At 39.7% G+C, this 23,208-nt stretch overlaps 1 protein-coding gene across 1 annotated transcript in view; it reads left to right on the forward strand.

Annotated features, from left to right (window-relative positions):
• The first annotated feature begins 4,236 nt into the window (after positions 1-4,236).
• Positions 4,237-23,208, forward strand: part of AGPAT5 (1-acylglycerol-3-phosphate O-acyltransferase 5) — a 55,742-nt gene continuing 36,770 nt past the window's right edge. The window contains exons 1-3 of the mRNA XM_005153207.4: positions 4,237-4,717; positions 20,601-20,670; positions 20,911-21,026. Coding sequence (XP_005153264.1) covers positions 4,499-4,717; positions 20,601-20,670; positions 20,911-21,026 — 405 coding nt within the window. The 5' untranslated portion in view covers positions 4,237-4,498. The remainder of the gene's footprint in view (positions 4,718-20,600; positions 20,671-20,910; positions 21,027-23,208) is intronic.

The raw sequence follows: 23,208 nt of genomic DNA on the forward strand, positions 1-23,208 counted from the left end.
CCCTGAGAGTTTATTTGCAAAGGTCAGATTGGATGGGACTTTGAGCAACCTGGTCTAGTGGAAAGTGTCCCTGCCCATGGCAGGCGGGTTGGAACTAGATGGCCTTAAAGGACCCATCCAACCCAAACCATTCTATGATTCTATGACTCTATGATTTACTCACTGTAAATGTCAGAGAAAAAACAAACATTCAAAGGAATCAAGACACAAATATTCTAAAATTGGTAAAGATATCTTCTTATATGTAAGCCTAATAAACTGAAACATCTCAGTGCTCATTTTTATCACTGGGTCAAATGACTGTGTCAGATTCAAGACAGGAAAAACAGCCATGCATATAACCACATACACAAAAAAGCCTCACAAATTCTCAACTGAAAGAGTATTCTTAAAGTTGCAAAATTCAGCATGTAAGTATATCAAAAACTGACAGATTAAGACTGCCTGAGTTCAGCTATGAGATTAGGTACTGTTCTCCTGATTAGATGCTGGCTCAGGTAGTAAGTACATTGTTTCTTCATCTTGCTTCATCTTTCTTGCCTCTTTTTTTGCTTTTACTCTTGCATACAGGGGCAACCTATATTGGTATGAATTGGTCCTCTGGTTTAGCTGCAGTGATTATCACTGTGGTTTGAGTAGAGACTGTACTTGTTGCTGGGGGTGGTGTAGCTGCTGTGCTTGGAGCTGGAGTAGCTGCACTGACTGTTGCTTTGCCCTCAGATCCAGGGATATTTTTTTCCTTTTGAAGGTGCTGGATAGTGTTGAACAAGGCCCTGTAAGCACACTGCCATGATTTGTCCATCTCTATGGCCAGAATGACAACACACGTCATTTAAGTGTTTTACTAATTTTTCTGGATTTTGCACTTGTTTGGTGGTGAAATTCCAAAGCACTGGAGGAGCCCACTGGCCTAGATACTTGCCCACACTATCCCACACACCCTGGCACTCATGACTGTCCAGCCTTAGGGAAAATCTCTTGGTCCTCCTATATCGTTATCTAACCCCAGCCAAGGCCCAAACCTGACTCTGCTTAACTCTCTGGACCAGACAAAATGGTCCTGGGCAAAACACACTCTGTATGTGGGCAAAATACACTCTGTATGCATGCCAACATGGTGATCCCCATCACAATCAGCAGGCAGGTCTCAAGGGTATTTAGAGGCATTCAAAACCTTCAAAACCCTCAAATGATTCTGTAAACAGTCTGGAGGAGGGACTGGGAGGGTAAGAGAATGTCTCCTTCACAGGTTGACTACCCAGGAAAAGAAAAAAGATGTGTAATTGCTAAGCACTTCTATTATATACCTCCCAAAGTATAAAAATGGTGACCACACTGGGAACATAAGCGAGGTCAGTTTCATGATCAGTGATTCTATTGTATTACAAGTCATTACCATAATGTACAGTGAGACAAGAATGTTAGCCCAAGCCCCTCACTTGATAAACACTAACACAGCAAATATCAGAGGTAAGTAAGGTACAGCATACTGAAATTGTGAGATAAGGAGCAACAACTTTGAGAGCCAATAAATCCGCATTGTGACTATTAATCCAAAACAATGAATGCTTATCACAAATACAATTAGACACACTCCAGTCAGATCTGTCGTTATCTCAACCCTAAGTGCCCCAGTTTGGGCACCAAAAAGAACCTAAAAGAACTTAAGCCCAGGCCATAAGTCAGCCACACAACCCTCTCACTGACTCCCCTCCTTTCTCCCCACCACCCCCCCCCACCCCGACTCCCAGAGGGATGGGAAGGAGAATTGAAAGAATGTAATTCCCATGGGTTGAGATAAGAACGGTCCAGTAACTAAGGTGTAACACAAACCACTGCTGATACCACCAATAATAATAAGCGAAATAACAAGGGAAGAGAATACAATACCACCCATCGATACCCAGCCCAACCAAGCACTGAACCAACCCTTCCGGGTCACTCTCAGTTACATCCTGGGCATGACGTGCTGTGGTATGGAATACCTTTGGCTAGCTTGGGTCATGTGTCCTGTCTCTGCTTCCTCCTGGCTTCCCCTCCCCCCTGGCACAGCATGAGACTCAGAAAGTCCTTGGTCAGACTAAACATTTGAGCAGTAACTAAAAACATTGGTGTTATCAGCGCTGTTCTCAGGTTGAAAGTCAAAAACATAGCACTGCACCAGCTACTAAGAAGGATAAAAAATTACTGCTACTGCTGAACCCAGGACAGGTACTACTTTTTCGCTAGACCTATACTGCATTTGGTGCGTAGAATATGTATTATTTCTTGATGATCTAGGTATTTTATTCTTTTTGTTCAAGGTGTGTCTTCAGTTCTTATTTATTACATGATAGCCAAACCATCCTCCAGAGGCAGAACTGTTAATTTCTACAGATTTTGTAATAATTTAATATGCAGGCTCCTCAGAAGTATAAGTGGGTTTATAGTGCTGTAAGGAAAGATACAGGTTTATATACATGAAATGAGAGGCCTCCAGTTCATTCTTTGATTTGAAGATTATTTTTATTTCTTCCACATTATTTTCACTGCAACACATCTCTTCGGGCTGTGCACCTAGTCTTTACTTCAAGCTCACAAGCTCCTACCCTGCCTTTAAGCCCCACCAGCTAAATTTTGCTATATTTTCCCAAATTCTCTGCCACTTCCCAATCCTACTTCACTGTTTATTTTACAGACTGCTAATCTACATTTTCCACCCTTGACTGCAGCCTCATTAGCCAAACACACCTAGGTGCTCTGAATCCTAGTCTTTCTCTGCAGTTGCCTTTGTGAAGCAGCAGGTCTGGATCCACTCTCCCACCCATCCTGCTGTTCCAGCTACACCAGAGCACTGGTTCCTGCATACCTGGCTCTGCTCTGCTGACAGCAACTTTACCTTCTCTGTGTTGTGTTGGTTTACTTTCTCCTCCCTGTATCATGGTGAATTACTTTTTTACCATGTGGCCATGTCAATAGCATCACAAAACAGAAGCTTCCTCCTCCATTTTCTGTCTAACCAAGCATTGCTTCTCTTAGAGCAAAAGAATTCCCTGCCAAAAGAGGCCATGATGGGGAAGAGCTTCTATTCCAGTAGTCCTGAGCCAAGGGTAGCATATGCAGTTACTCAGGGAGGACAGAAATGTACCCACGGATCAGGACAGGGAGCTCTGACAGAAAAGCTGCCATGACCCCTTTTGCCCACCCCCTTTCTGGAAGAGGAAGGAAATAAGACCATTTAATCTTGTTAGGGACACAGAAGCTATGATGCATGTCAAATATCAGTTCTCACTGCAGAGCTCAGCACCCCCGAGGTGGTTTGACGAGAACATTGCCACAGTTCTTCAACCTAGTATCATTTCCCCAGTCTTGTTTCGTTGAACTATTCAGGATACAATTTTCAACACACACTGAAAAACAGCTAGCACAAGGACATAGCTTGCTCCTATTAAAGCCTGGCAAAGAAAAATTGTCTTAGCAGAAGGTACTGAGTATCCACTTCTTTTAAAACAATGAGATCTTCACAAGGTTCAGGGTAAAACTTTTTTTTAAAAAAGGGATAAGTATTTCACTATGGGTTACAGCTTAATAAGAAACTCCCTCTGGGAAGGTTATCACGCTGTTGTTTTCCGCAAGACTTCTTCTATTTTCTTCAAAAGCAGGTGCTGCTGTCACCAGAGTATTGGGGGTCAGAAAGGGGACGGTAGGTAGGCAGCTGTCTGCTTTTGTGAGAACCTGGGGCAGTCAAAACGCAAACTGGTATGAAATGCCTACAGCTCCCTTGGCCATCTTCGTGGCTGTAGCTGGTGAAAGTGAAAAGCACACTTCTCTTAGTGCTCTACTCTGGAGTCATGGCACAGAAAGGAGGGGGTGGGCGTGGGGTGTATTTTCTTATAACCTGTGCTAGGTTAAAATTAACTCTAATTACAACTAAACAATTATGAAGCGGGCGCCTCATCTTGCATGGTGCCGAGCAGCCCTCCACCTCACCATGAGGGCAGAGCCTAGGGCCCCTCACACCGGAGGACTGCTGTAGCCATTCCTGCCGCGCCCGAGTGGGGTGCGAGGGGCACAGGGGTACAGTCCCGGGCCGGCTCTGGAGAGTCCCCATGAAGGGGCACACGTGCCTACCAGCAGCAGAGCCCACAGAGCCTGAGCACCCTTGGCGACAAGTCCCTACCTCTCCGACCGCCGCGGAGGCGGAGCCAGTGCTCCTCCCGCGCTCCGGTCCCGGAAGTGCCCCGCACCCGCCGAGCAGCTGCCTTCCTGCCGGCGCGGCTCCTCCTCCTGCCGGGCACTATGGTGGCGGAGGCAGCGCGGGGGGCGTTGCGAGCCTGAGTTGGTGCCTGTTCCTGAGTCCCGCTGCCGGCGGAAGCCGCCGCCGCCACTGCTGCTGCTTCTCCGCTCGCCTGGCGCGGCTGCCCGGTGTGGCGGGCGATGCGTGCGGAGCGGCTGTGGGGCTGCCTGTGAGCGTTCTGCCCATGTGGGTGTCCCGGTGAGGCCGGGGGGCAGCGGGAAGATGCTGCTGTCGTTGGTGCTGCACACCTACTCCATGCGCTATGTCCTGCCCGCCGCCGTCATGATGGGCACGGCGCCCACCTACGTGCTGGCCTGGGGCGCCTGGCGCCTGCTTTCCGCCGTGCTGCCTGCCCGTTTCTACCGCGAGGTGGACGACCGCCTGTACACCATTTACCAGAGCATGGTGCTCTTCTTCTTTGAGAACTACACGGGCGTGCAGGTGAGTCGGGTGGGGAGAGCAGGGGGCTCCGGCCTGGCGTCCCTCCTGAACCAGCAGCCGTCAGTAATGTGGGCTCTGGGCTGGCCTGCCGGACGGAGCTTTACCTCTTCTCAGGTTGCTGGGGCAGGAGGGACGCAGCACGCCTCGCTTGGCCCGCCGCCGCCGCCATGTGAGGTCTGAGGGGAGGCAGCGGCAGGTGCAGGCAGTGGCTTTGCCCCTGGGCTCTGGATTCACCCGGGGAAGTCTTGTTTCGCAGCCGCTGTTGCTCCTCTGGTGATGCTTTTCACAGAGTGTTGGTGTTGTGTTCATTTTGCAGGTCGGGAAAACGGAAGAGATGCGACACCGGTCGTGCTCTGTCAGCACTTGAATGGCAGTCTCCTTTGCCCACTTGAACACTGTGGCCTGTGTTGCACATCTGTAGTATTAAATTGGTAGCAGATAAGAGAACTATAGTCAACTTTAATTGTACTGAATACACATACAAGTGTTTTAATAAATAGATCACTCAACCTCTAAATTATTACAGGTTCTGAGTTTTTATACAGTTTACCCATGTAAGTCTTTGGTCCCTAAATTTTGATAGCCATAGATAATGATTATTCAGTATCCCATGTCCAAGGTTTCATGTTAGTGGGTTGGAATTGGAGGCCTTTCTTGCATGACCAGAGAAGTATCTGCATTCGAATAATATTTATGAAGCATCAAATGTATGAAAGGTTACATGTTTGTCTGCAATTAGAAAAATAAAAAGGGAAACTTTTAATTCTGCATCTGAGAAATAGCCATGTAGATGACAGGTGCTTACTGTGCATAAACCTGACTTTCAGAGTTGTCTGAATATACTGAAGTGTATTGAAGTTAGTGTCAGCTGTAGGTGCTTGTGAGAATAAGAGGTTCTTACATGTTGACTAGCAGGTAACTGAGCAGGTACAATTAAGCTGGGCTTCATACTTATAGCAAAAGCATTTGTCCACTGTCTTACAAATCATTTATTTCAACATCAGGCTACATCTTCCCAAATTTCCACTCTTGAGATAAAGTTGTAGGCCTCACTTCATTTTGATTAATGTTGGAACCCCCAAAGCACGCTAAAGATAGAATTGCACAGTTTCTCATCAGGGTGGATAGAACAGGTACAAAACAGAAGTGAGATCTTCTGGTGAATTAGTATAGATTTAGGTCGTAACTCACGTAACTTCGCTCCTGCCTCTTGTCCAAACTAGTTAACTTGTGGTGAAATTTACAAATCCATATTAAAAAAAAAGGCAGTAGTTCACAGAATAAGTGCTTACTGTTTTATCCACTTTTTTTTTTATATAGCATCTTTAATGCAGATATCTTGATGTGTGACACACCGTGGTCATTAGCTGGTGGAAGTAGTATAGTAGGTTAATTCACCCCATTCCAAGAATGACAGCCAAAAATCAAGTTATAAATTGTAACAGATGAAATACTCAAAATTCCTACAAATAGTATGCATAGAGTAGCAACCACTTTGAACTTTTGATAAGAACTTTTATTTAAAAAATTATGTGACAGAAAGATACAGAAAGGAAGATGCTTACCAAAAGAAACAAAGCAGCCGTTATCTATTGACATGCATTTTCTTTTATTGCATTGATAAAACATCATCCACCCATACATGAAAAAAGAAAAGGTGGGAGATGATACAGGTTATCACTTAGGACAGTTTTAAAATAGAGAGATGCTTTGTCACAGTAACACACAGATGATGTTAAGAGAAGAGGGGATGGTGTATGCCAAGCTGAAATAGAGGGTAGCAGAAGCGAATAAGGAGAGCCCACAGAACCAATGTGGTATATGTCTCAGGGTAAGTAAAATAGTAACTGCATATTAGAAGTAGAGACTGAAATGTAAATAAAGCTTGGAAAAATATGATACATATGTAGAGAGACAAGAGGTAGAATCCTTAAAATTCATGTATCAATTATTTGGAAGATGTCCCTCATGAGTTTAAGGAAAAACAGTTTTTTTCAGGCATACTCTTGTGAACGCTGAACACATTTAACTTGAAGCAGCGGAAAGTTAAGCATGTGCCTAGGTGTTGGGTATTGGGATGGTAACCTGAGAGCTACAGTGAACAGGCTGCTTTAAATTGTGTAACTACATGCAGAAGTGTAGCATCATTAAACTTAATCCTAAAACCCAATGCAAGAATAGTAACTGGCGTAGCTTTCTAAGGCATCTTTATTTAAGGCTTTACTAGCATTAAAGTATCATAATAGCCATGGGAGAGAGAAATTCAGCATCTTTTTCAGGTCTGTTAATTTATTTAATCGATTGCATTGTGTTGAGATATTTTTTATAGCTGGATAAATGAGAGGCCAGCAACATCAGCTGTCAGAATATGGGAACTTGTTGCTTAGTCTCAGTGAAGTCATTAGGGTTATACAGATGCTTAAGTGACTTGCCAAATCAAAGCCTTGTAGTTTTTAGCACAGCCACTGTCTTACTCTGTATAAAAGCTCTTTAACATTATGTACTGTTTAGTTTTCTTTGGTTTATTACATTTCTGGGTTTTCAATATGATAACTAAGGCAGTTGTGAACATTTGAAATGTCTGATCTTAACTGGGAATTTCAGCAAAATTATTATGTGAGTGGGGCTATAAGAGAGTAAAGTTGGTTTGGATCATAAATGTTGATTTTTTTTGACTGAAATACTAGTGTACTTTGATACATGTTTTTTTATTTATCTGCCACAAACTGATGTTTCTGTGTATCATCTGCTGTTAGTCCATCAAATACCTAAATCCGTCTCCTCCTCACAGCTGTATGCACAAATATATTTTGCTTCTTTTTTTGTTCTCCTTGACTTGGATGTTTTTAGCAAAGTTTATTAAAGCAAAAGCTCTAGGTCTTGCTGGGAAGGCATTTTATCTTTATAGAAATCTTTTTCCAGTTGTAAAATGTGACTAAATGAGGTGATAACCTGATCTGCATGACAGAAAATCTTGAGAGACTAGTAATTCCCCTTCTCATAAGTATTTGACTTGAAATCTGAAATACTTACAGAGCAATCATTGCTGTGAACTCTTACTATGTTCGAGAGGGTGTCTTATGAAGTAACTGTAGAAGTTTCTTAATGTCTCCTACTGTAAATACTTTCCCTTTAAAATTTTATGTCAGGCTCATTTGTTTCTACCGAAATTATTTGTTTTGAGCTAAGAAGCAGTCAGTTTAGGTTTTCCAATAATACTAGAATTCTGTTAATGAATTGCCAAAACTAACCCTTTTGCTGACTGTCACGGAAGAGTTGGCTGTAAAAAAATGAAGAAACAGTACACAGAGTACAGAAATTAGTCCAGGACATACCAGTCCTATAAATGAGGTAAACTGGACAGAGCCATTATGCTTGCAATGTGAAATCCTCTAACGCTGGCTAAATTTGTAAGTGCAATTTCAGTTTAGCAGGTATAGATGAATGTTACTAAGGAGATATAAATTTAATTCATTGCTTTTCAACAATCTTTGGGATTATAAATTCATAGTAATGAAAATCTGTAGATGTAGGCTGTTGGAGAGTGTCATAGAGAGAGTAGCCATTGGTCCTGTGTTGCTTATGATTCAGTTGTGTGGCTTCCTACCTGTCCTGCTGTAAGCTGCAGAAGTGCTACAGTACTGTTTTCTAGGAAGGAATATATGAGGTGCTTGAACTCTGGTGAGTAGAAAGTCTTAGAGAGCAAAGAATGTTAGTTTTATCAGCAATGAGCCAACACAGTCACTAACACAAAGGTGCAATTCAAGTACTTGTATTTGCTAGTGCTAGTAGTTCTAGCCAGAACTTTCTAAATCATCAAGTAGCCTGTGAACTGTTGGTTGTATTACTGCTTTTGTGTTTACTGTGTTAGGGAAGTCTGTTTTCTTACATTTATGCAGGAAAAGGACAGTTGCATGTGAAAACCAAAATGACTTCAAATATGACTGTGATTAGGACATTTGAAGGGCTGTAAGGACTAGTAATTCAATATGATGAATGCTCTCATCTCTTTGTGACCCCTAGCATCTTACCCCAGTTGCTGTCAGGGTGATGAAATTAATGCCTGCTGTGTTTGTGCACATTTCACATGAAACGAGGACTAAATGTTCTTCAGTTGTTTTTTGTTGTAATTGTGTTTGATATTTTGTATTGAGTGGCAGTGAAGAAATAATAAAGAAATCATCACTTGGACTGCTTCCTAAAGGATTGCTTTCCATCTCAAAGGTTTTTACAATTGATTAAAATCCATGACTGAATTCATGTACATGGATTTTGTTCAGTGCTTTTGTCAGCTCTTCCCTATCCCTCCTTTCTGCTGAATAAGAGTTTTTGAAAGTGATAATTTCATTAAAGACATTGTGAAATTCTGGTTTTCGTTGTTACAGGACTCCGGAAGGGCTGTGTCAGTCATAAGCTACCTTAGTGTTATTTAGCAGAGCTGTAATATTTCTAGAAATACGGGAGATCCCTGTTAAGCAATAAGGCAAGGGGGAATGGCTTTAAACTACAGGAGGTTAGATTTGCATTAGATATTAGAAAGAAGTTCTCCACTGTGAGTGTGGTGAAGCACTGGAAGGAGGTTGCCCAGAGAAGCTGTGGATGTCCTATCGTTGACAGTGTTCAAGGCCTGGCTGGATGGGGCTTTGAGCAACCTGGTCTGGTGGAAGGTGTCCCTGGCATGGCAGCTGGAGGATGGAACTACATGATCTTAAGGTCACTTTTAATGCAAACTGTTCTGTGAATGCAGCATGCTTTCTGGATTGGTATTGAAGCTTGAACTAGATGTATCTCAACAAGACTGAAAAATATTATTGCAAATTAAAACTTTGCAGAGACACTGTGCTGCTGACAGTGCTTTCCAGTGGAGTAGAGCCTGTCTTGGCTCCCTAGGAATTCTGCAAGGAGAGTTTGATGTCTGAGTTTGGGATGGTTGCTTTCTCTTTCAGCTGTTGGCTAGCTTGCATTGGAAGTGATGGTTAGAAGGTGTGTGCCCAGGACAGCAGCTAGGCACTGTTGAGGTTATCTTTACTTCCTGCTTTCCTTTTTGAAGCTGTCCAGCCATCCCTCAGGTAATTCACAAAGGCCCAAAGTGGAGGTGGGAAGCCAGAGGCAGTGCAAGTCTAATAGCCAAGCTGAAGCATACTTACATCAGGAAGTGCTTCTGATTGCTGTTGGTGGGGTGGGTTATCATCTTTAGGAGCCTGGTTCTTTTCTCTTTGCAGTGGGGGAGACATCATAACCAGGCTTCATCAAGGCAAGGTGAAGGTTTGTCTTTTAACTGCTCTCTGTTGATAGCTGTGTGTGACAGGGTGACTCCCCTTGAGATGAGGAGTTTTTGCAGGGCAGATGCCATAAGCAGAACATCAGAAGGAGGTTTCACGCTTCTCCAGTTGTGTTCAGAAACAAATAGCTGGCAATTGCATTTTGGAATGAGCCTTTTTCTACAAACCTGTGCTTGGGTTCCCTGAGCTTTCCTCCCAGTCTGGCAACTTAGGAGTAGGAGAATACTGGGACAGTATGGGAGCTAAGTGGGAAGACACTGAGCCACAGGCAATGCAAGCCTCCAGGCTCTGGTGGTAGCTGAGCAGCCTCCGAGGGCTTGTGTTTTCCTTATTCATTCCATATAACTTGCAGCAGCAGCTCTTATTAGCCCCCTCTCAGGTAGCTGCTTTGTGCAACTATATTAGCTCTTGTGAGGCAAGTTGAGAGGTTAATCAAAACTTGTCATTTATTTATGATGGTAGAAATAGTGAAACAAAGGTTTTGGGAAGTGATAGATTTGGGGATCGGTGTAGTGCAAAGATTAAAAAAGAATGTAGTGAAGTGAATCACTTCTGTGTTGTAAACTTCTGAAAGAAGCCAACTGAAATCTTTCTGCTGTGATACTGGCTTCATGAAGATGGTTTACCCTGGCTGATCTCATTAGAGATTTCAATACACAGCTGTCTGTAGGCATATATGTCTTTGATAGTATACATGAAAGTCCTGTGTGTTATTGTAGCAGAAATTGTTATACCTGCTAAGCCTGAGGGATGCACCTTTCAAATTGAGCTGGATGCCTAATTTTAGACTCTTGTGTTCAACTGTGGTGTGAAGCAGCAAAAATAGATATATTAGATATGTAAGCTTTGCACTCATTTTTACATCTTGCAAAAGATATATTTGCATATATCTTAATTTTTTTTTCTGTCTGCCTTTTGCTATTAATCTGAATGTGAAAATTAAATCCCACATGACTGGTTCATCAGGATATCAGCTAGAGTTCTGCTGAGCTGCATATTTGGCTCTGGGGCAGACTGGAAAGAATTTAGTATGGGGAGATTCCATATTCAGTGCTGGTCCTGATCATCCCCCACCTCGTGCCTGATATGTGAAAAATAACATCAATACATTAAAACTGAGGTCTGTTAGCATTTTTAGAAACATGTTTCAGTTACTTGAACCAAAACTGCTGTCAGGGTTCCTAAATTAGAATCTTCACGTGGAGATTTGCCTTGCTAGTTTTCTTATTGGCAAGTCACAATTGAATCTGAATTTTGTATTAGTCTTTATTTATGAAAATCTCAAAAATTCAAGTAATTTTCAGATTAAGAAAAGCTAACAAGTCAAATGGCAAGTTTGAATGCACTTACGAATTCTAGTTCCAAGTATTTGGCCAGTAAATTTTAGAGGTTTGATTTTTAAATTTTCTGGTTAAATATGTTTTAATTTGAATATCTTAATATTTTTAGTATATTCAGTTTTTAATATAAGTTGTGTTGCTTTTTCATAATTTGCTGTGTTTTAAAAATGCAAATGTTATTGTGGCTTCTTTTTGGTTTTTTTTTAAAGCACACATGATTTTTATATGCTTTCTTCTTTTAGCATTTAACTGTGTTTTGGTAGATAGCGGGCCATGGAGTTTTACAGTGCTCTTCAATGCCCTTTCCTTCTGCTTATATAATAGATCCAGATACTTTATGTAAGGATGATTAATTGAGAAGTTTTTTCTCCTGGTACTTCACCGTCAGACACTGTTCTTGCTAAGAGAAGGTTCTATTCATAGTTAAACATTTGACTCCCAATTATTGCAAACTATTTACCTCAGGCTTAAAGGGTGTCCTTTTTTTCTTAGTTGTGTTAGATAAAGTAGGCTTGGGTATCAGGGATTTTGACATTATAATTACGAGGAAGCATCTCTTTCGGGAAAAATATTCTTTAATCTTTGTTCTGTCAATTTGAATTTATGCAATGAAGAGATTTGGGGTAAAAACCCAGGGAAATTAATTTCTTTTGTTAATTTCATTTCTGTCACATATTACTTGTCATCTTTGCTATTATAGCTAGCTCCTCAGTGTGGGACTAGGAAATCATAGTTTCTTCTAGTTTGACTTTTAAATGTAAAATTAGTTACCCACGATTTGGTTGAATCTGTATTTGAGCACATAACTAAACGTGAAGAAAAATAATAGTATTGTATGACTTTGAACTGTGGTATTTGCAGTCATTTTTCCTCTGGAACTTAAGGATTTATTTGAGTTATCCCGTCCCATTTTCTAGGGCTGCGTGGGAATCTGAGGGCACCTGTTTCTTTTTGTGTAAGCAAACACAGTGCACAGTTCTGAGCAAGAGGCAGGTGAATTAGTTTATTCACATGCTGTGGTGGTGTGCAGGTATTAGAGTGGTTTTAACAGTGGCTATTTTTTGAGGCTGATTCAAGTTTATTGTGTTCAGGTCTGGAGCCAGATTAGTTGCTGCTAGGACAGATACCTCCCTGCATGTTCTGTTTTGCTGCACAGTGATTCCTTTGCCTCACTTTGAAAGTCTGTAGTGCCTAAATTCTAAGTACTTACTAAAAATGCTGTGTGAAGGAGCTTTCAAAAATCTTATTCCACAATCACAAGCAAAGGATATAGAGTTTTCTTAGTCATCCCTTGTCCTGTGTGTGTTAACTCATTGATAACTTCACACCGATTCTGTCTGGACTCATTTGTACACATTTGTATGAGTATTACGAATAAGAACATAGTCAACTCCTTGGAGTCCTTAGCATTTAAAAGCAAAGTTCCTATTATAAAGAGCTTTAGCTAGAGGAACACTGCAAACTGCCATGAAGTTTCCTGCTTCTGACTTGTGAGGTGCATGAAGGGTAAAATTTCCAGAACATGCTTAATGTACCAAGGCACTGTATCTGCTATTTTGGGGGGGATGGATGAGATGGGATGGGATATGGGCATTATGTATTTTCCACTACAGAAGAGTAATAAAGTAAACAATAGCTGCATTAAATGTGGGTCTCCTTTTCCTTTCTTTTAAGGAAATTACAAAAATATGTGGGAAGATAATCTACAGAGGTGCCAAAGGCTTATAAGGGACACAGTTTCTCTCCTAATCAAACAGGTGGAATACTTCCTTCCACTGTTGTGCTGGAAGGAATATTCAGGTTTTGCGTATAATCAGGGTGCCAGATGTTCAGAAAAACTGTCCTGTTGAAATCTTGTCTTATGAACAATCTACTTTTACATGTGCTATATATATTTGAAATATGTGCAGTGCTTGTGGGGAAAAAAAAGTAATTAATGGTGATTTATGATAAAAGATTTTTAGATGCTCTAACTCTGACTTTCCTGGAATGTAAATGTGGGCTACTGATTGCAAGTGTGGGCTACTCCATGGTCCATGCCATAGAACTGCACTATATTCAAAAACAAGTCATTTGCAGAAAGACCCAATACATTATTTAGGTGCTGAAAATAGGATTTATTGAGTGAGAATTTGGATGCCAGAATCTTAAAATTATGTTCATGGTAATTCCTGCTTTTTTCTGTCACCAAAACTTGAAACAGTTAACTTACACAGATGTCTTTTTTTAAGGTTCCTCAGATAGGTAAGGAGTCCATGTAGGAAGGAATTGTTTGTACTTTATTAAAGTTCCCAACCCATGTATAGCCTTGATGAGAATCTAGAAGCAAAGCTCATTAATCTACAAAGTACTATTAAATGATAATTAACATATGGTGGCAGGACTGTGACCTCAAAAACAGGCCTTTCTGCAGTGAATATTAATTTATTATAAAACTCTAGAAAATTAGGCAATTATTTCTAATAGCTAAATATTTACAAGTCGTTTTTATGCTCAAATACAAAAAGTAGTCAAATATGCAAAGAATAAGGGACTAAAGATATATTTTTACTGACATATATAGGAGAAATTGTGTTATAAATATTAATATGTGTTTTCATTAGCTCACAAGGTAACTGCATTAGCTTCAAGATTTTATTGATTCTGATTCTTCCAGAAGATTTCCCTTAATACAAGGGTCAACTACCTTTAATTCAACTGAGCAACTGTAAAATCTTTACAGTCAGCATCAGAACTAGACTGCTATGCATGTAGCTAGTGCTGTTGGCAAATCGTGACTACTCATGTTCATAACAGTTTGTCAATTTAGACCATAAGACTAAAAGCTAATATGAAAGCAAAAATGTACAGACTTCATACTTAACATCACATGGTATGATTCAGTCCTGCATAATGCATGTAGGTTGCTAATATAGTCTTATTATGAAAAGGAAATAAAATTGCAGTAACTGTAGTTTTTTGTTACCTGCTTTCTTGTTCAATCAAATAAATGATTGCATATAGGAATCTTCTCAATATTCTCCAGAGGTCAGTCTTTTGGCAATGATTTTCTTCACTGAACCCCAGTAAAACACATAACTACAGAATATTTGATTAAACTCTCTTGCTTCAATAAAAACATTTGCATTGTGATTTTATGGTTTGATGCTGAGCCTGAGCAGCAGACTTCAGACTTGCTCAGTTATGTATTGACCAGATAGTCTGTTTAACTAAAGAGGTAATGAGATGTAGCAATTACATGACCATTATTTTAAAAATTGTATGTGGTATAAAGGTATTTTTAGAAAAACTATGCTTAAAGGTAAGCTTTTTTTCTTTAGAGCTAGAGATAAAAACAACATGAAAGTCCTTTTTCCTTCTGCCCCATTCATATTCCATATGCTGTAGGCAAGTGAAACCCTTATCTGTGAAATGCAAATAAAAATGCTTTTCTGTCTTCTAGGAAGAAAAATAAACATTTGAAATTCTTGCAGTAGGACATCTGAAAACCTGATAAATTTGTCAGCACAAATTCCCCATTTGTATCCTGTCTTGAGCCTGCTTCTTGTCAAACTGGGTAAATAGATTCTGTGATCTGAGGTACTTTCTCTAGAAGTTCAAAGGACGGTTATATAATCAGGCAGGATTTTAGACTAAGAATTTAAACATCTTTGGATAAGATGTCTACAGCAGTGCTGCAGAAGTCAGCTTGCACAGGGTTACCCATTGACTTAAGAAGCCATATCTAGTAGTTACTTCTGGTGGTTTGTTGATGCAAGCTTCACCCTTCACCACTAAATTATAACCAAACTTTTAACAAACAGCTAAGAAATACATCCTAGGGTACTATTTATTTTAATAAGTACTCATGTTATAATAGTGCCCAGCTCTTATCCCAAGGAGAATACATTTCCAGTTATGAAATTAGTCAGGAAGAAATAGTGACATGGACAGAAGTCCATGTTGTGATATAGCACAGCTAAGTATGTGACGTTTATATGGTTGGTTTTAGGTGAAGTGTTGATGACTTGAATATTCCGTTTCTGTTCTTGTCCTCCAGGAGAGGGAGGGAATATTTTGCTATTATCCAACTGCTGTTAACCTTCTTTCCAGTTGCCATTGCTTGTGCTTGAAGCTGATGGGTTGGGTTTTTTTCTGATCAAAATGCTCCACCTTCTCTGTGGAGACACACCACTGTGTTTCAGTGCACATCAGTTTCATTGAAGTAACAGCAAAGAAGGGAGCATCATTCTGCAATTCACACGTAGGTTCTTTGAATTCAGGAGCAGGGAGGGTTAAGAAGTCTGAGGACCCAAGAGTGAGTATGCTGGTAGGCATCTGATGTGGTGTAAGATGAGTTTTTACCACCAGTAACGAGCTGTGTTGTTTTACTGTCACTGAAACAGAAATGCCAGAACTGCTTGCTTGTCAGCTCCTGAACTGCTTCTGTTATCAGCAACATCCAATTATCGTATTAAGATAATCTCTTTCCTAGGAGTTTGATGTGGTCACAGTTGACCTGCAAGCAGGTTTTTGACAGTGTGGTTACTTTTACCTCATCATGGCCCTGTTTACTGAGCTGATGTAGCTAGAATGTGATTAAGTGATTAATTTTCTTTGGTATGTACATATTTCAGAAGCAAGATACAAAAGTCTAAATTGGAACTGTACACCTTGTTGCAGTGAAAACTTATGCAAAATATGAGTTACTCAGATGTGGCTGCATAGCAGCAGGACTGTTTTACATTGCTAAGGGATCTACCATGTTACCACAGGCACAGCTGAATATGTTGCACTGGAAGAAAACACGATGCTGATAGGGAAGCTGAAACTGGTGTCACCACATCACCCCAGAGCTCTCATTTGCATGCTTAGAGCAGCCTATCACTGAATTAGTAAATACTCCCATCATAAGAATTTGTTGTAACCTCCTGTGAGTGAATCAGAGCTTATTCTGGTCACCACAGTCTGAGGTGTGTCTTGTGCCTGTTGGACATGTAAACACCTTAATGTATGTCATCCAAGGAAGGTGCTATCAGCCTTCCCACAGAAATGAGTCTAAGAACATCCAGTTTCCTTTATTTGAGACCTCACTGAGTTGAGTTTGACAGCACACCTATGTAAACAGATGTGAAAGACCCCATATTAACTGTATTACCTGTTCTTGTGAACTGGGCTATGAAGCAGCCAAAACTTGGCTAAAAGCACACATTTTAATGTACTGTAAACAAGTAATGTCTGCAGTGTTTGGCTATAAGTCTTATCTTGATTTTTTTCCCCTCCAATTTCTGCTTAATTTGGCTTGCTGTGTTGCCTTTTACTTTGCGTTCCTTGCTTGACTTCATTGTGCCTTATTTTTAATAAAGCAGCACCTATTCAGCTGAATAGGATCCTCACAAGCTTTATTGTGGTAGAGAGGACACCTTCACAGTGTTTCAAGCCAATATATGGGATACTCTGACATTAATGGAATTGTGCATAAAATATCTGAAACACTAGGTACTTTAACTTCTGAAACTGAAAATCACCTCATAAGCATGTCCTCTACCACTTCCTAGCTGCTTGCTCGTGAGTACCCTTGCAGAGGGGAAGACCATCCCCTGTGGTGCTCTGCATTCCCTCTTTGCTCCCCCCCCCTTGAGGAGAAATCTGTTAGCTACTTTGTTCTCTTCAGGTTCCTTCAAAAGGAGTGTGCACACAACCTGTCATTGTGGGTATTCGTTTCTGCATTGCTGTCCGTGGTAAATCACTCAAGTGCTTGTTTTTACTGTGGTGCCCAGATCTCTTCTGCAGCAGCAGAAGGGTGCCAGACATTGTGCAGTCTCTGCAGCAGGGAATTCTGCAAAGTTAGCTGCAAAAAAACAGTAGGGAATCAGAGGTTTTCTGGAGACCATGAAGAAGACTCCAGTATCATTTCTTTCTGCAGCTGTAATTTATATTAGGTACTGTAGTTCACCTAGAAGCATCAGATTGCCAGAAACTGAAGGCTTGGCCTGAGGGGACTCTTCCCTGCTTATTCACAAGCTGGTGAATTCTTCAGACATCATTTCAAAGGGAAAAGGGTAATGTTTCTGCAGGATTCAAAGCTTTTAGCTGTTAGCCCTCTGTTGTAAGGTCTACTAACTTTTAGAGAAATGCAGTAACAAGTGAAAATATTTCGTTGTTAGAAGAGAGCTGTGTGGCTGCTCACAGCGTAGGTGCCTCGTGAAATCTGGAGAATCTAGAGAGAATGCAGGTTGGAAATTGTCATTCTTACCTGCTTGTAGTAACAGTTGTATTGTAAGTTTGTACCTCTTAGTTCCTAGATGTGAATGTCTGTTAGGTGAGTTGCTGGCTTTTGATGAGCTGTGTAAGCCTTTTCTCCATATCAGTGCTGTGGGCAGTGCTGAACTGAATGATGCTGCAGAGAAAGCTGTTGCATCCCCTTTGGCCAAGGCATCTGAGCAAACAGTTTCCAGATTTTCTCACTCCTTCCTTTGCTTTGAAATAAAATATTCAGTGTTTTGTGTTTAAGAGAACTAATTACAAATATGAAGAGAGATTTTTTTTATTTTTTTTTATTTTGGTTCATTACATGTAAACATGTGTAACTGTTCGGGTAAGACATAATGTTGTGTATAGAAGTTATTTACAGTAACAATGAGCGGGTGTTCCTCTGGGATTAAAAAGTGAACTAGCTCCAATCTTATTGAAATAAAAAATAATACAGATTAACTGTTACGTTTGGCAGACACAATCATACTTTTTTTTCTAAGGGAATAAGGGAATTATCCTTTATGTTTGCTTTTACTCATGCAGTAGTCATAAGTGAATGCTTTGAATTGTGGGTCTGGTTACACTGAGATCTTGTACATTAAAGTGGAAATTTTCACAAGCTGAAGTTACAGATTGTGTATTTCAAGCCCTGTTTCTTGTGTGGGACAGCTCGTACAGTGTCAAGGGTGGATTTTGTTTTGTTCATATTTTCTTATGTTTTAAACAAAGCACAGATAGTTCAGGACATTCTGATTTAGTGATTTGTTGTATTGGGCTTTTTATCTTCCTCTAAAGCAGTCTTTGCCAGAAACTGAGTAGTAGGGTCTTAACTTGAAATTAAAGAAAACAATATTTATGGACCTAGTATATATATAACACTGCTTGAAAACTCTACACTTGAAAATTAAGTTTTAACTCCATAAGTGAGAGCAGGAAGATAATCTTTTATTTCAGTGTAATTTTTGCACCTGACATGTAGGATCACATCCTCTGACCTGCTGCCTTTCACTAAATAGTGTGTGATACTAAATAGAGTGCCAGCAGTAAGATTATAAATTCTTCTAGTACTTTAATGAGAAAACCACTCCTACAGCTTGTTTGAAATTCTTGGATACTGTGCAGAATATACTTGTCAACTGGCTTGTTACAGATAACGTTCAGTTAAAATTTATTGTGCATGTATTTTTGTTTTTGAAAAAAAAATCAAATTAATAATGTTGTCTTCATGTATGCTGGATCATCTCTTGTCCACATATTTACTGAATGTCTCAGTCTGCCAATATCTCTTGCCTTGAAAACAAAATTTGATAAACAGTGCTGTTGTGTTTTCAAAGAAGAATGGCATGAATGTGAAACATACAGCTTTATGTGGGGTTTTTGTAGAGTGCTACAATACAAGGCATTACCCATCTGATATCACTGGCTAACCAAGAGGGGGGCAGGTTTTTCAGAGGTGCTCAGAGAAACTTTGTGTAAAGATCAATACAAGACCCTGCATACTAAATTCTGTTAATCAAGATCTGAATATTAGTTAGATCTTCCTCATAAAGTTCCCACATGGCCCAGACTAACGAAGTGGTGATAAGTGGGTAAACCTTCCAAATAATGCTTTGGTTTTTGGTAAATGGAGTCACTTTGAAGAAGAGTGTATGCTTACAGGAAGTATAGCCACTGTTGTTGGCAGAGCAAGGGGAGAATGCTGCATAGAATTTACTGGTTGAAAAACAAAGCTTCGTTTCATATAAGAACAGTTTAATAATTGAAATGAAGTAAAATAAAATACTACTAATAAAAGGAAATAACAGAGAGAAAAGTTTTTTTAAAAAAACAAACCAACAAAAATCAAAACCACACAAATCAAAAAAACAAAACAGTAAACCCAGGTGATGCACAATACAGTTGCTCACCATCCACTGACCAGTACCCAGCCTGACCTGAGCGCAACACGTGGCCCCTTCTGGCCCACTCCCCTCTATTTATTCACTGAGCATGATGACATATGGTATGGAGTATCTCTTTAGCCAGTTTGGGTCAGCTGTCCTCACTGTGCTCCCTCCTGACTTCTTGTGCCCCTCCAGGCTTCTCACTGGCAGGGCATGAAAAGCTGAAAAGTCCTTGACTTGGTATAAACACTACTTAGCAACAACTAGAAATCAACATTATTCTCATACTAAATTCAAAACACTGTACCAGCTACTGGGAAGAAAATTAACTCTATCCCACCAAAACACAGGACAATAATGAAAATATTTATTAAAGATAAAACAGTTGTATGGATTATTCAGTTCAGAATCTGAATGGTTTAAGTAATTTCTCATTTTATATTTGAAATAAAAGTAATTGAATTAATCCATTTTAAATGGTGGCTTGGTTTACTGCTTGGCATTTGCCCTTGTCATGCTCTCAGAAGGTTATTTCACTAGGAAGTAGGGAACTAAAAGGTTAAAGGGTGTCTTTAATGTAACAGAAAAATTGAAACAAAACCTGGTGGCTGGAAGCTGAACACCCAATTTAGACACACCACTCAATCTCATGCTTCTTTGTCCGATCTTGATTATTAAAATCATGCAAATGGTTGAGATTTTCTCCTTGATCTAATCCAGGAATATTTACTATTTTAGATTGAATGATAATAAGTGTCTGGCTGAAGTATGTCTTGTTCATTAGATATGTAAAATTAAATGGTGTTTTTGCATGTTTTTATGATGCCTGTTTACCTTTAATCACAGTGATGTAGGGATCTTATGGATGTAGGTCAGATTGCATGGATCCAATTCTAGGGCTGAGGCACAACAACTGAATAGCTTTCTTAAGCCCTCATTGGTTAATATTCATTGCTTTGTTGAGAAGTCAGTTGTATGCGTGATGGCTACTGATGCAGTGATGGGATGTTTTTCTGTTAATGGTGCTAACTTGCTGGCAGTTTCCCTAGTAAATAGTTGATTACTGTGTTAGGTGTCATCACTGCCTAATGCAATGAAAATAAATAGTAAAGTAATACTGTATTTTTTTTATTATTTTTTTTAGGTAATAATCTATGGGGATTTGCCAAAAAATAAAGAAAATGTAATATATTTATCAAATCATCAATGTACAGGTTTGTATTTATGTCTGTCTTAGCAGTTTTGTATATTTTTAAAAATCTGCTTGTCTCTTTACTGTGTCTTTCTTTCCTGCCTTGTCCTAACAAGCCAAAACTTATAGTTCAGAGCTTCTAGTTCAGAACTTCTAGTTCAGATACCTTTAATGATATTTATACATACAACATGAACTTTTATTTCATCAGTGGCAACTAAAAACTAATTTAACTAAACATTTTTGGCTTTTGTCTTTGCAGTTGACTGGATTATTGCAGACATGTTGGCAATTAGGCAGAATGCTCTTGGTCATGTCCGATATGTCTTGAAAGATGGGTTGAAGTGGCTTCCACTGTATGGGTGGTATTTCTCACAGGTAAGCCCACTTCCTTTCTGGCTTAAACAGTGGCCTTTCCCAGCAATCAGATGTTGCCTTCCAGCTTGGGTGTAGGTACCTGATTTGAACAGAGGTTCACAGTCTTGGATCATGTCACACAAGATGCCCATCACTAGGGTGTGAATTGTCTCACCATTCTGTCTTAGAGCACAGAGTGGTTGAGTTTTCTACTGTCTGTTCATTGTGTAAGAGGTCAGTGTTGCCCAGGATACTGGGTTTGATGTTTTCACCTTGACAGTTAAAAAGATCTGTTGTCTTCTGGATGAGTAAGAGCACCTATTTGCTTAAACATCAAGTAGGGTATGAATCTAGGCTGGAGTATGGGTAGTCGCCATCCTTTCTTCTAGCATAACTATGTTTAGAAAACAGTATGCTGCAGAGAAAGTAAGAAACTGTTCAAAATAAATTTTTACTGGTGGGTTTGCTGTCCCAGTCCCCTAAATTAAGTGCAGACTGTCATACCCTGTCATACCTCACTGAAGGTATCTGTTGGGAGAAAAAGGACTTTTGTGATGTCTGATGCTTGTCCCCACTAATGACTCTGTTTCTCTACATTTTGTTTCCTCTAAAGTGACCAGTCTGCTGCATGGAAATATTTTGCTCTTTGTCCTTGTCTGTAACCATTACATTGGTGGTGATTTAAGTCTGCTTTAATTAAAATACAGACAGGATATATATTCCATCCGCTATCACTAGGTGTCCAGAAATGACTTTTTTCAAGATTTTTGAAAATTATTATTGCTATCTGGAATATCCGGTGCTCAGTTTCCTGACTACTATATTGACTGTTAAAAGAAGGTTCCTGTGGAAATTTAACCTGAATGTAGCCTACATTTTTAATCAAAACACATATATTAAATAAAATCTGTTCAGCCTTGGATTCAGAAGCACAAAACTTCTACAAGATTTCTTGGGTGATGATTATGTATATTAATATATATATATATTTATATATATGTTAGTGACAAAAATGGAAAGCAGCTTACTAACAGTGATGATGCGTGTGTGTTTAAATGACTGAGACGGAATGCAGCAAGCCTGCAGTGCAAGCTAATAGGTATTTTTATTGTTTTTATCACACCAAACAGTGCAAAAACATAAAACACTTCCTGCCCTTCCTGTTGATGTTCTGTCAGTGATGTCACTTACACTCCACTAAAAGTTTCCAAAGCCACGTAATTACGCCATGCTCACGGAATTCATATTCCCTACCTCAGGTAAACATCCTGTTTGGAAATAAACGTGGTCTGGATGTCCAGGAGAGCAAAATTCTGGCACAAAGGAAGTATATTTGTAAACATAATCCATTGTTGACTGAGAGAGGGGCTTTTAAAGTACAGCGGAAAAAAAATCTAACCTTAAAAACAGTACTTCCAGAAATCTGTTTTGAAAAGCATTCATATATTTGATCTCTTACTGAAAAGGAAATGCAATACAAATTGGGGAATTTGAGCTATATACAACTGCATAACTAGCATTCTTCTTTGGAGGCAGCTGTCTAATAGCAAGAAAAGAACCACTTAAATTAACCTGTTATGTTCCAGGTTTGATTTATTATGTAGAAATATTTATTTTCATAAAATTGGCTTTATTATTTTTGGGTGGATCTAAATTTTTTTCCCCTATCTTTCTCCACCAAAATGCAGCTATCTCCTATTCATCTAAACCCCTGGTGAGGCTGAATGTAATTTTGATAAATATTTTTGATATCCCAGAATTTCCTTGACTTTTTCATGTAGGAAGCATGCCTCTATCTTTTTTTCTTTGTGCACCCTTATAGTTGTTACTGAAATTTAGCCAAATACTTAGCTAGTACGGCATTTTGCCTCTCTTCAGCTTTGTAACCCCATGTGTATATGTCAGCTGAGGGGAACTGACATATACGTAGTTGGGTCGTGTGCAGCAAATAATCTTGCAATATGTAATTTGTCCTTACATTATACGACTATATATTTGTATCTACATGAGAAGTACAAATCTATTTCTGCGCATTAAAAAGTCTGAGGTGGGGACACCAAACCTGTCTTTGGTCTTGTGGTGTCCCTAAGTAAACTGTACAATAGTAATTTGATTTCTCCAGATTCACAAATTAAACAAGGAAAAGGTAGTCCAATATTTGTCAAGTTTACTGCAGCTGGTTAGTAATTTGTTGAATAAGGGA

Source organism: Melopsittacus undulatus, chromosome 3, assembly GCF_012275295.1.
Source record: "Melopsittacus undulatus isolate bMelUnd1 chromosome 3, bMelUnd1.mat.Z, whole genome shotgun sequence".
In the NCBI taxonomy this organism is placed as follows: Eukaryota; Metazoa; Chordata; class Aves; order Psittaciformes; family Psittaculidae; genus Melopsittacus; species Melopsittacus undulatus.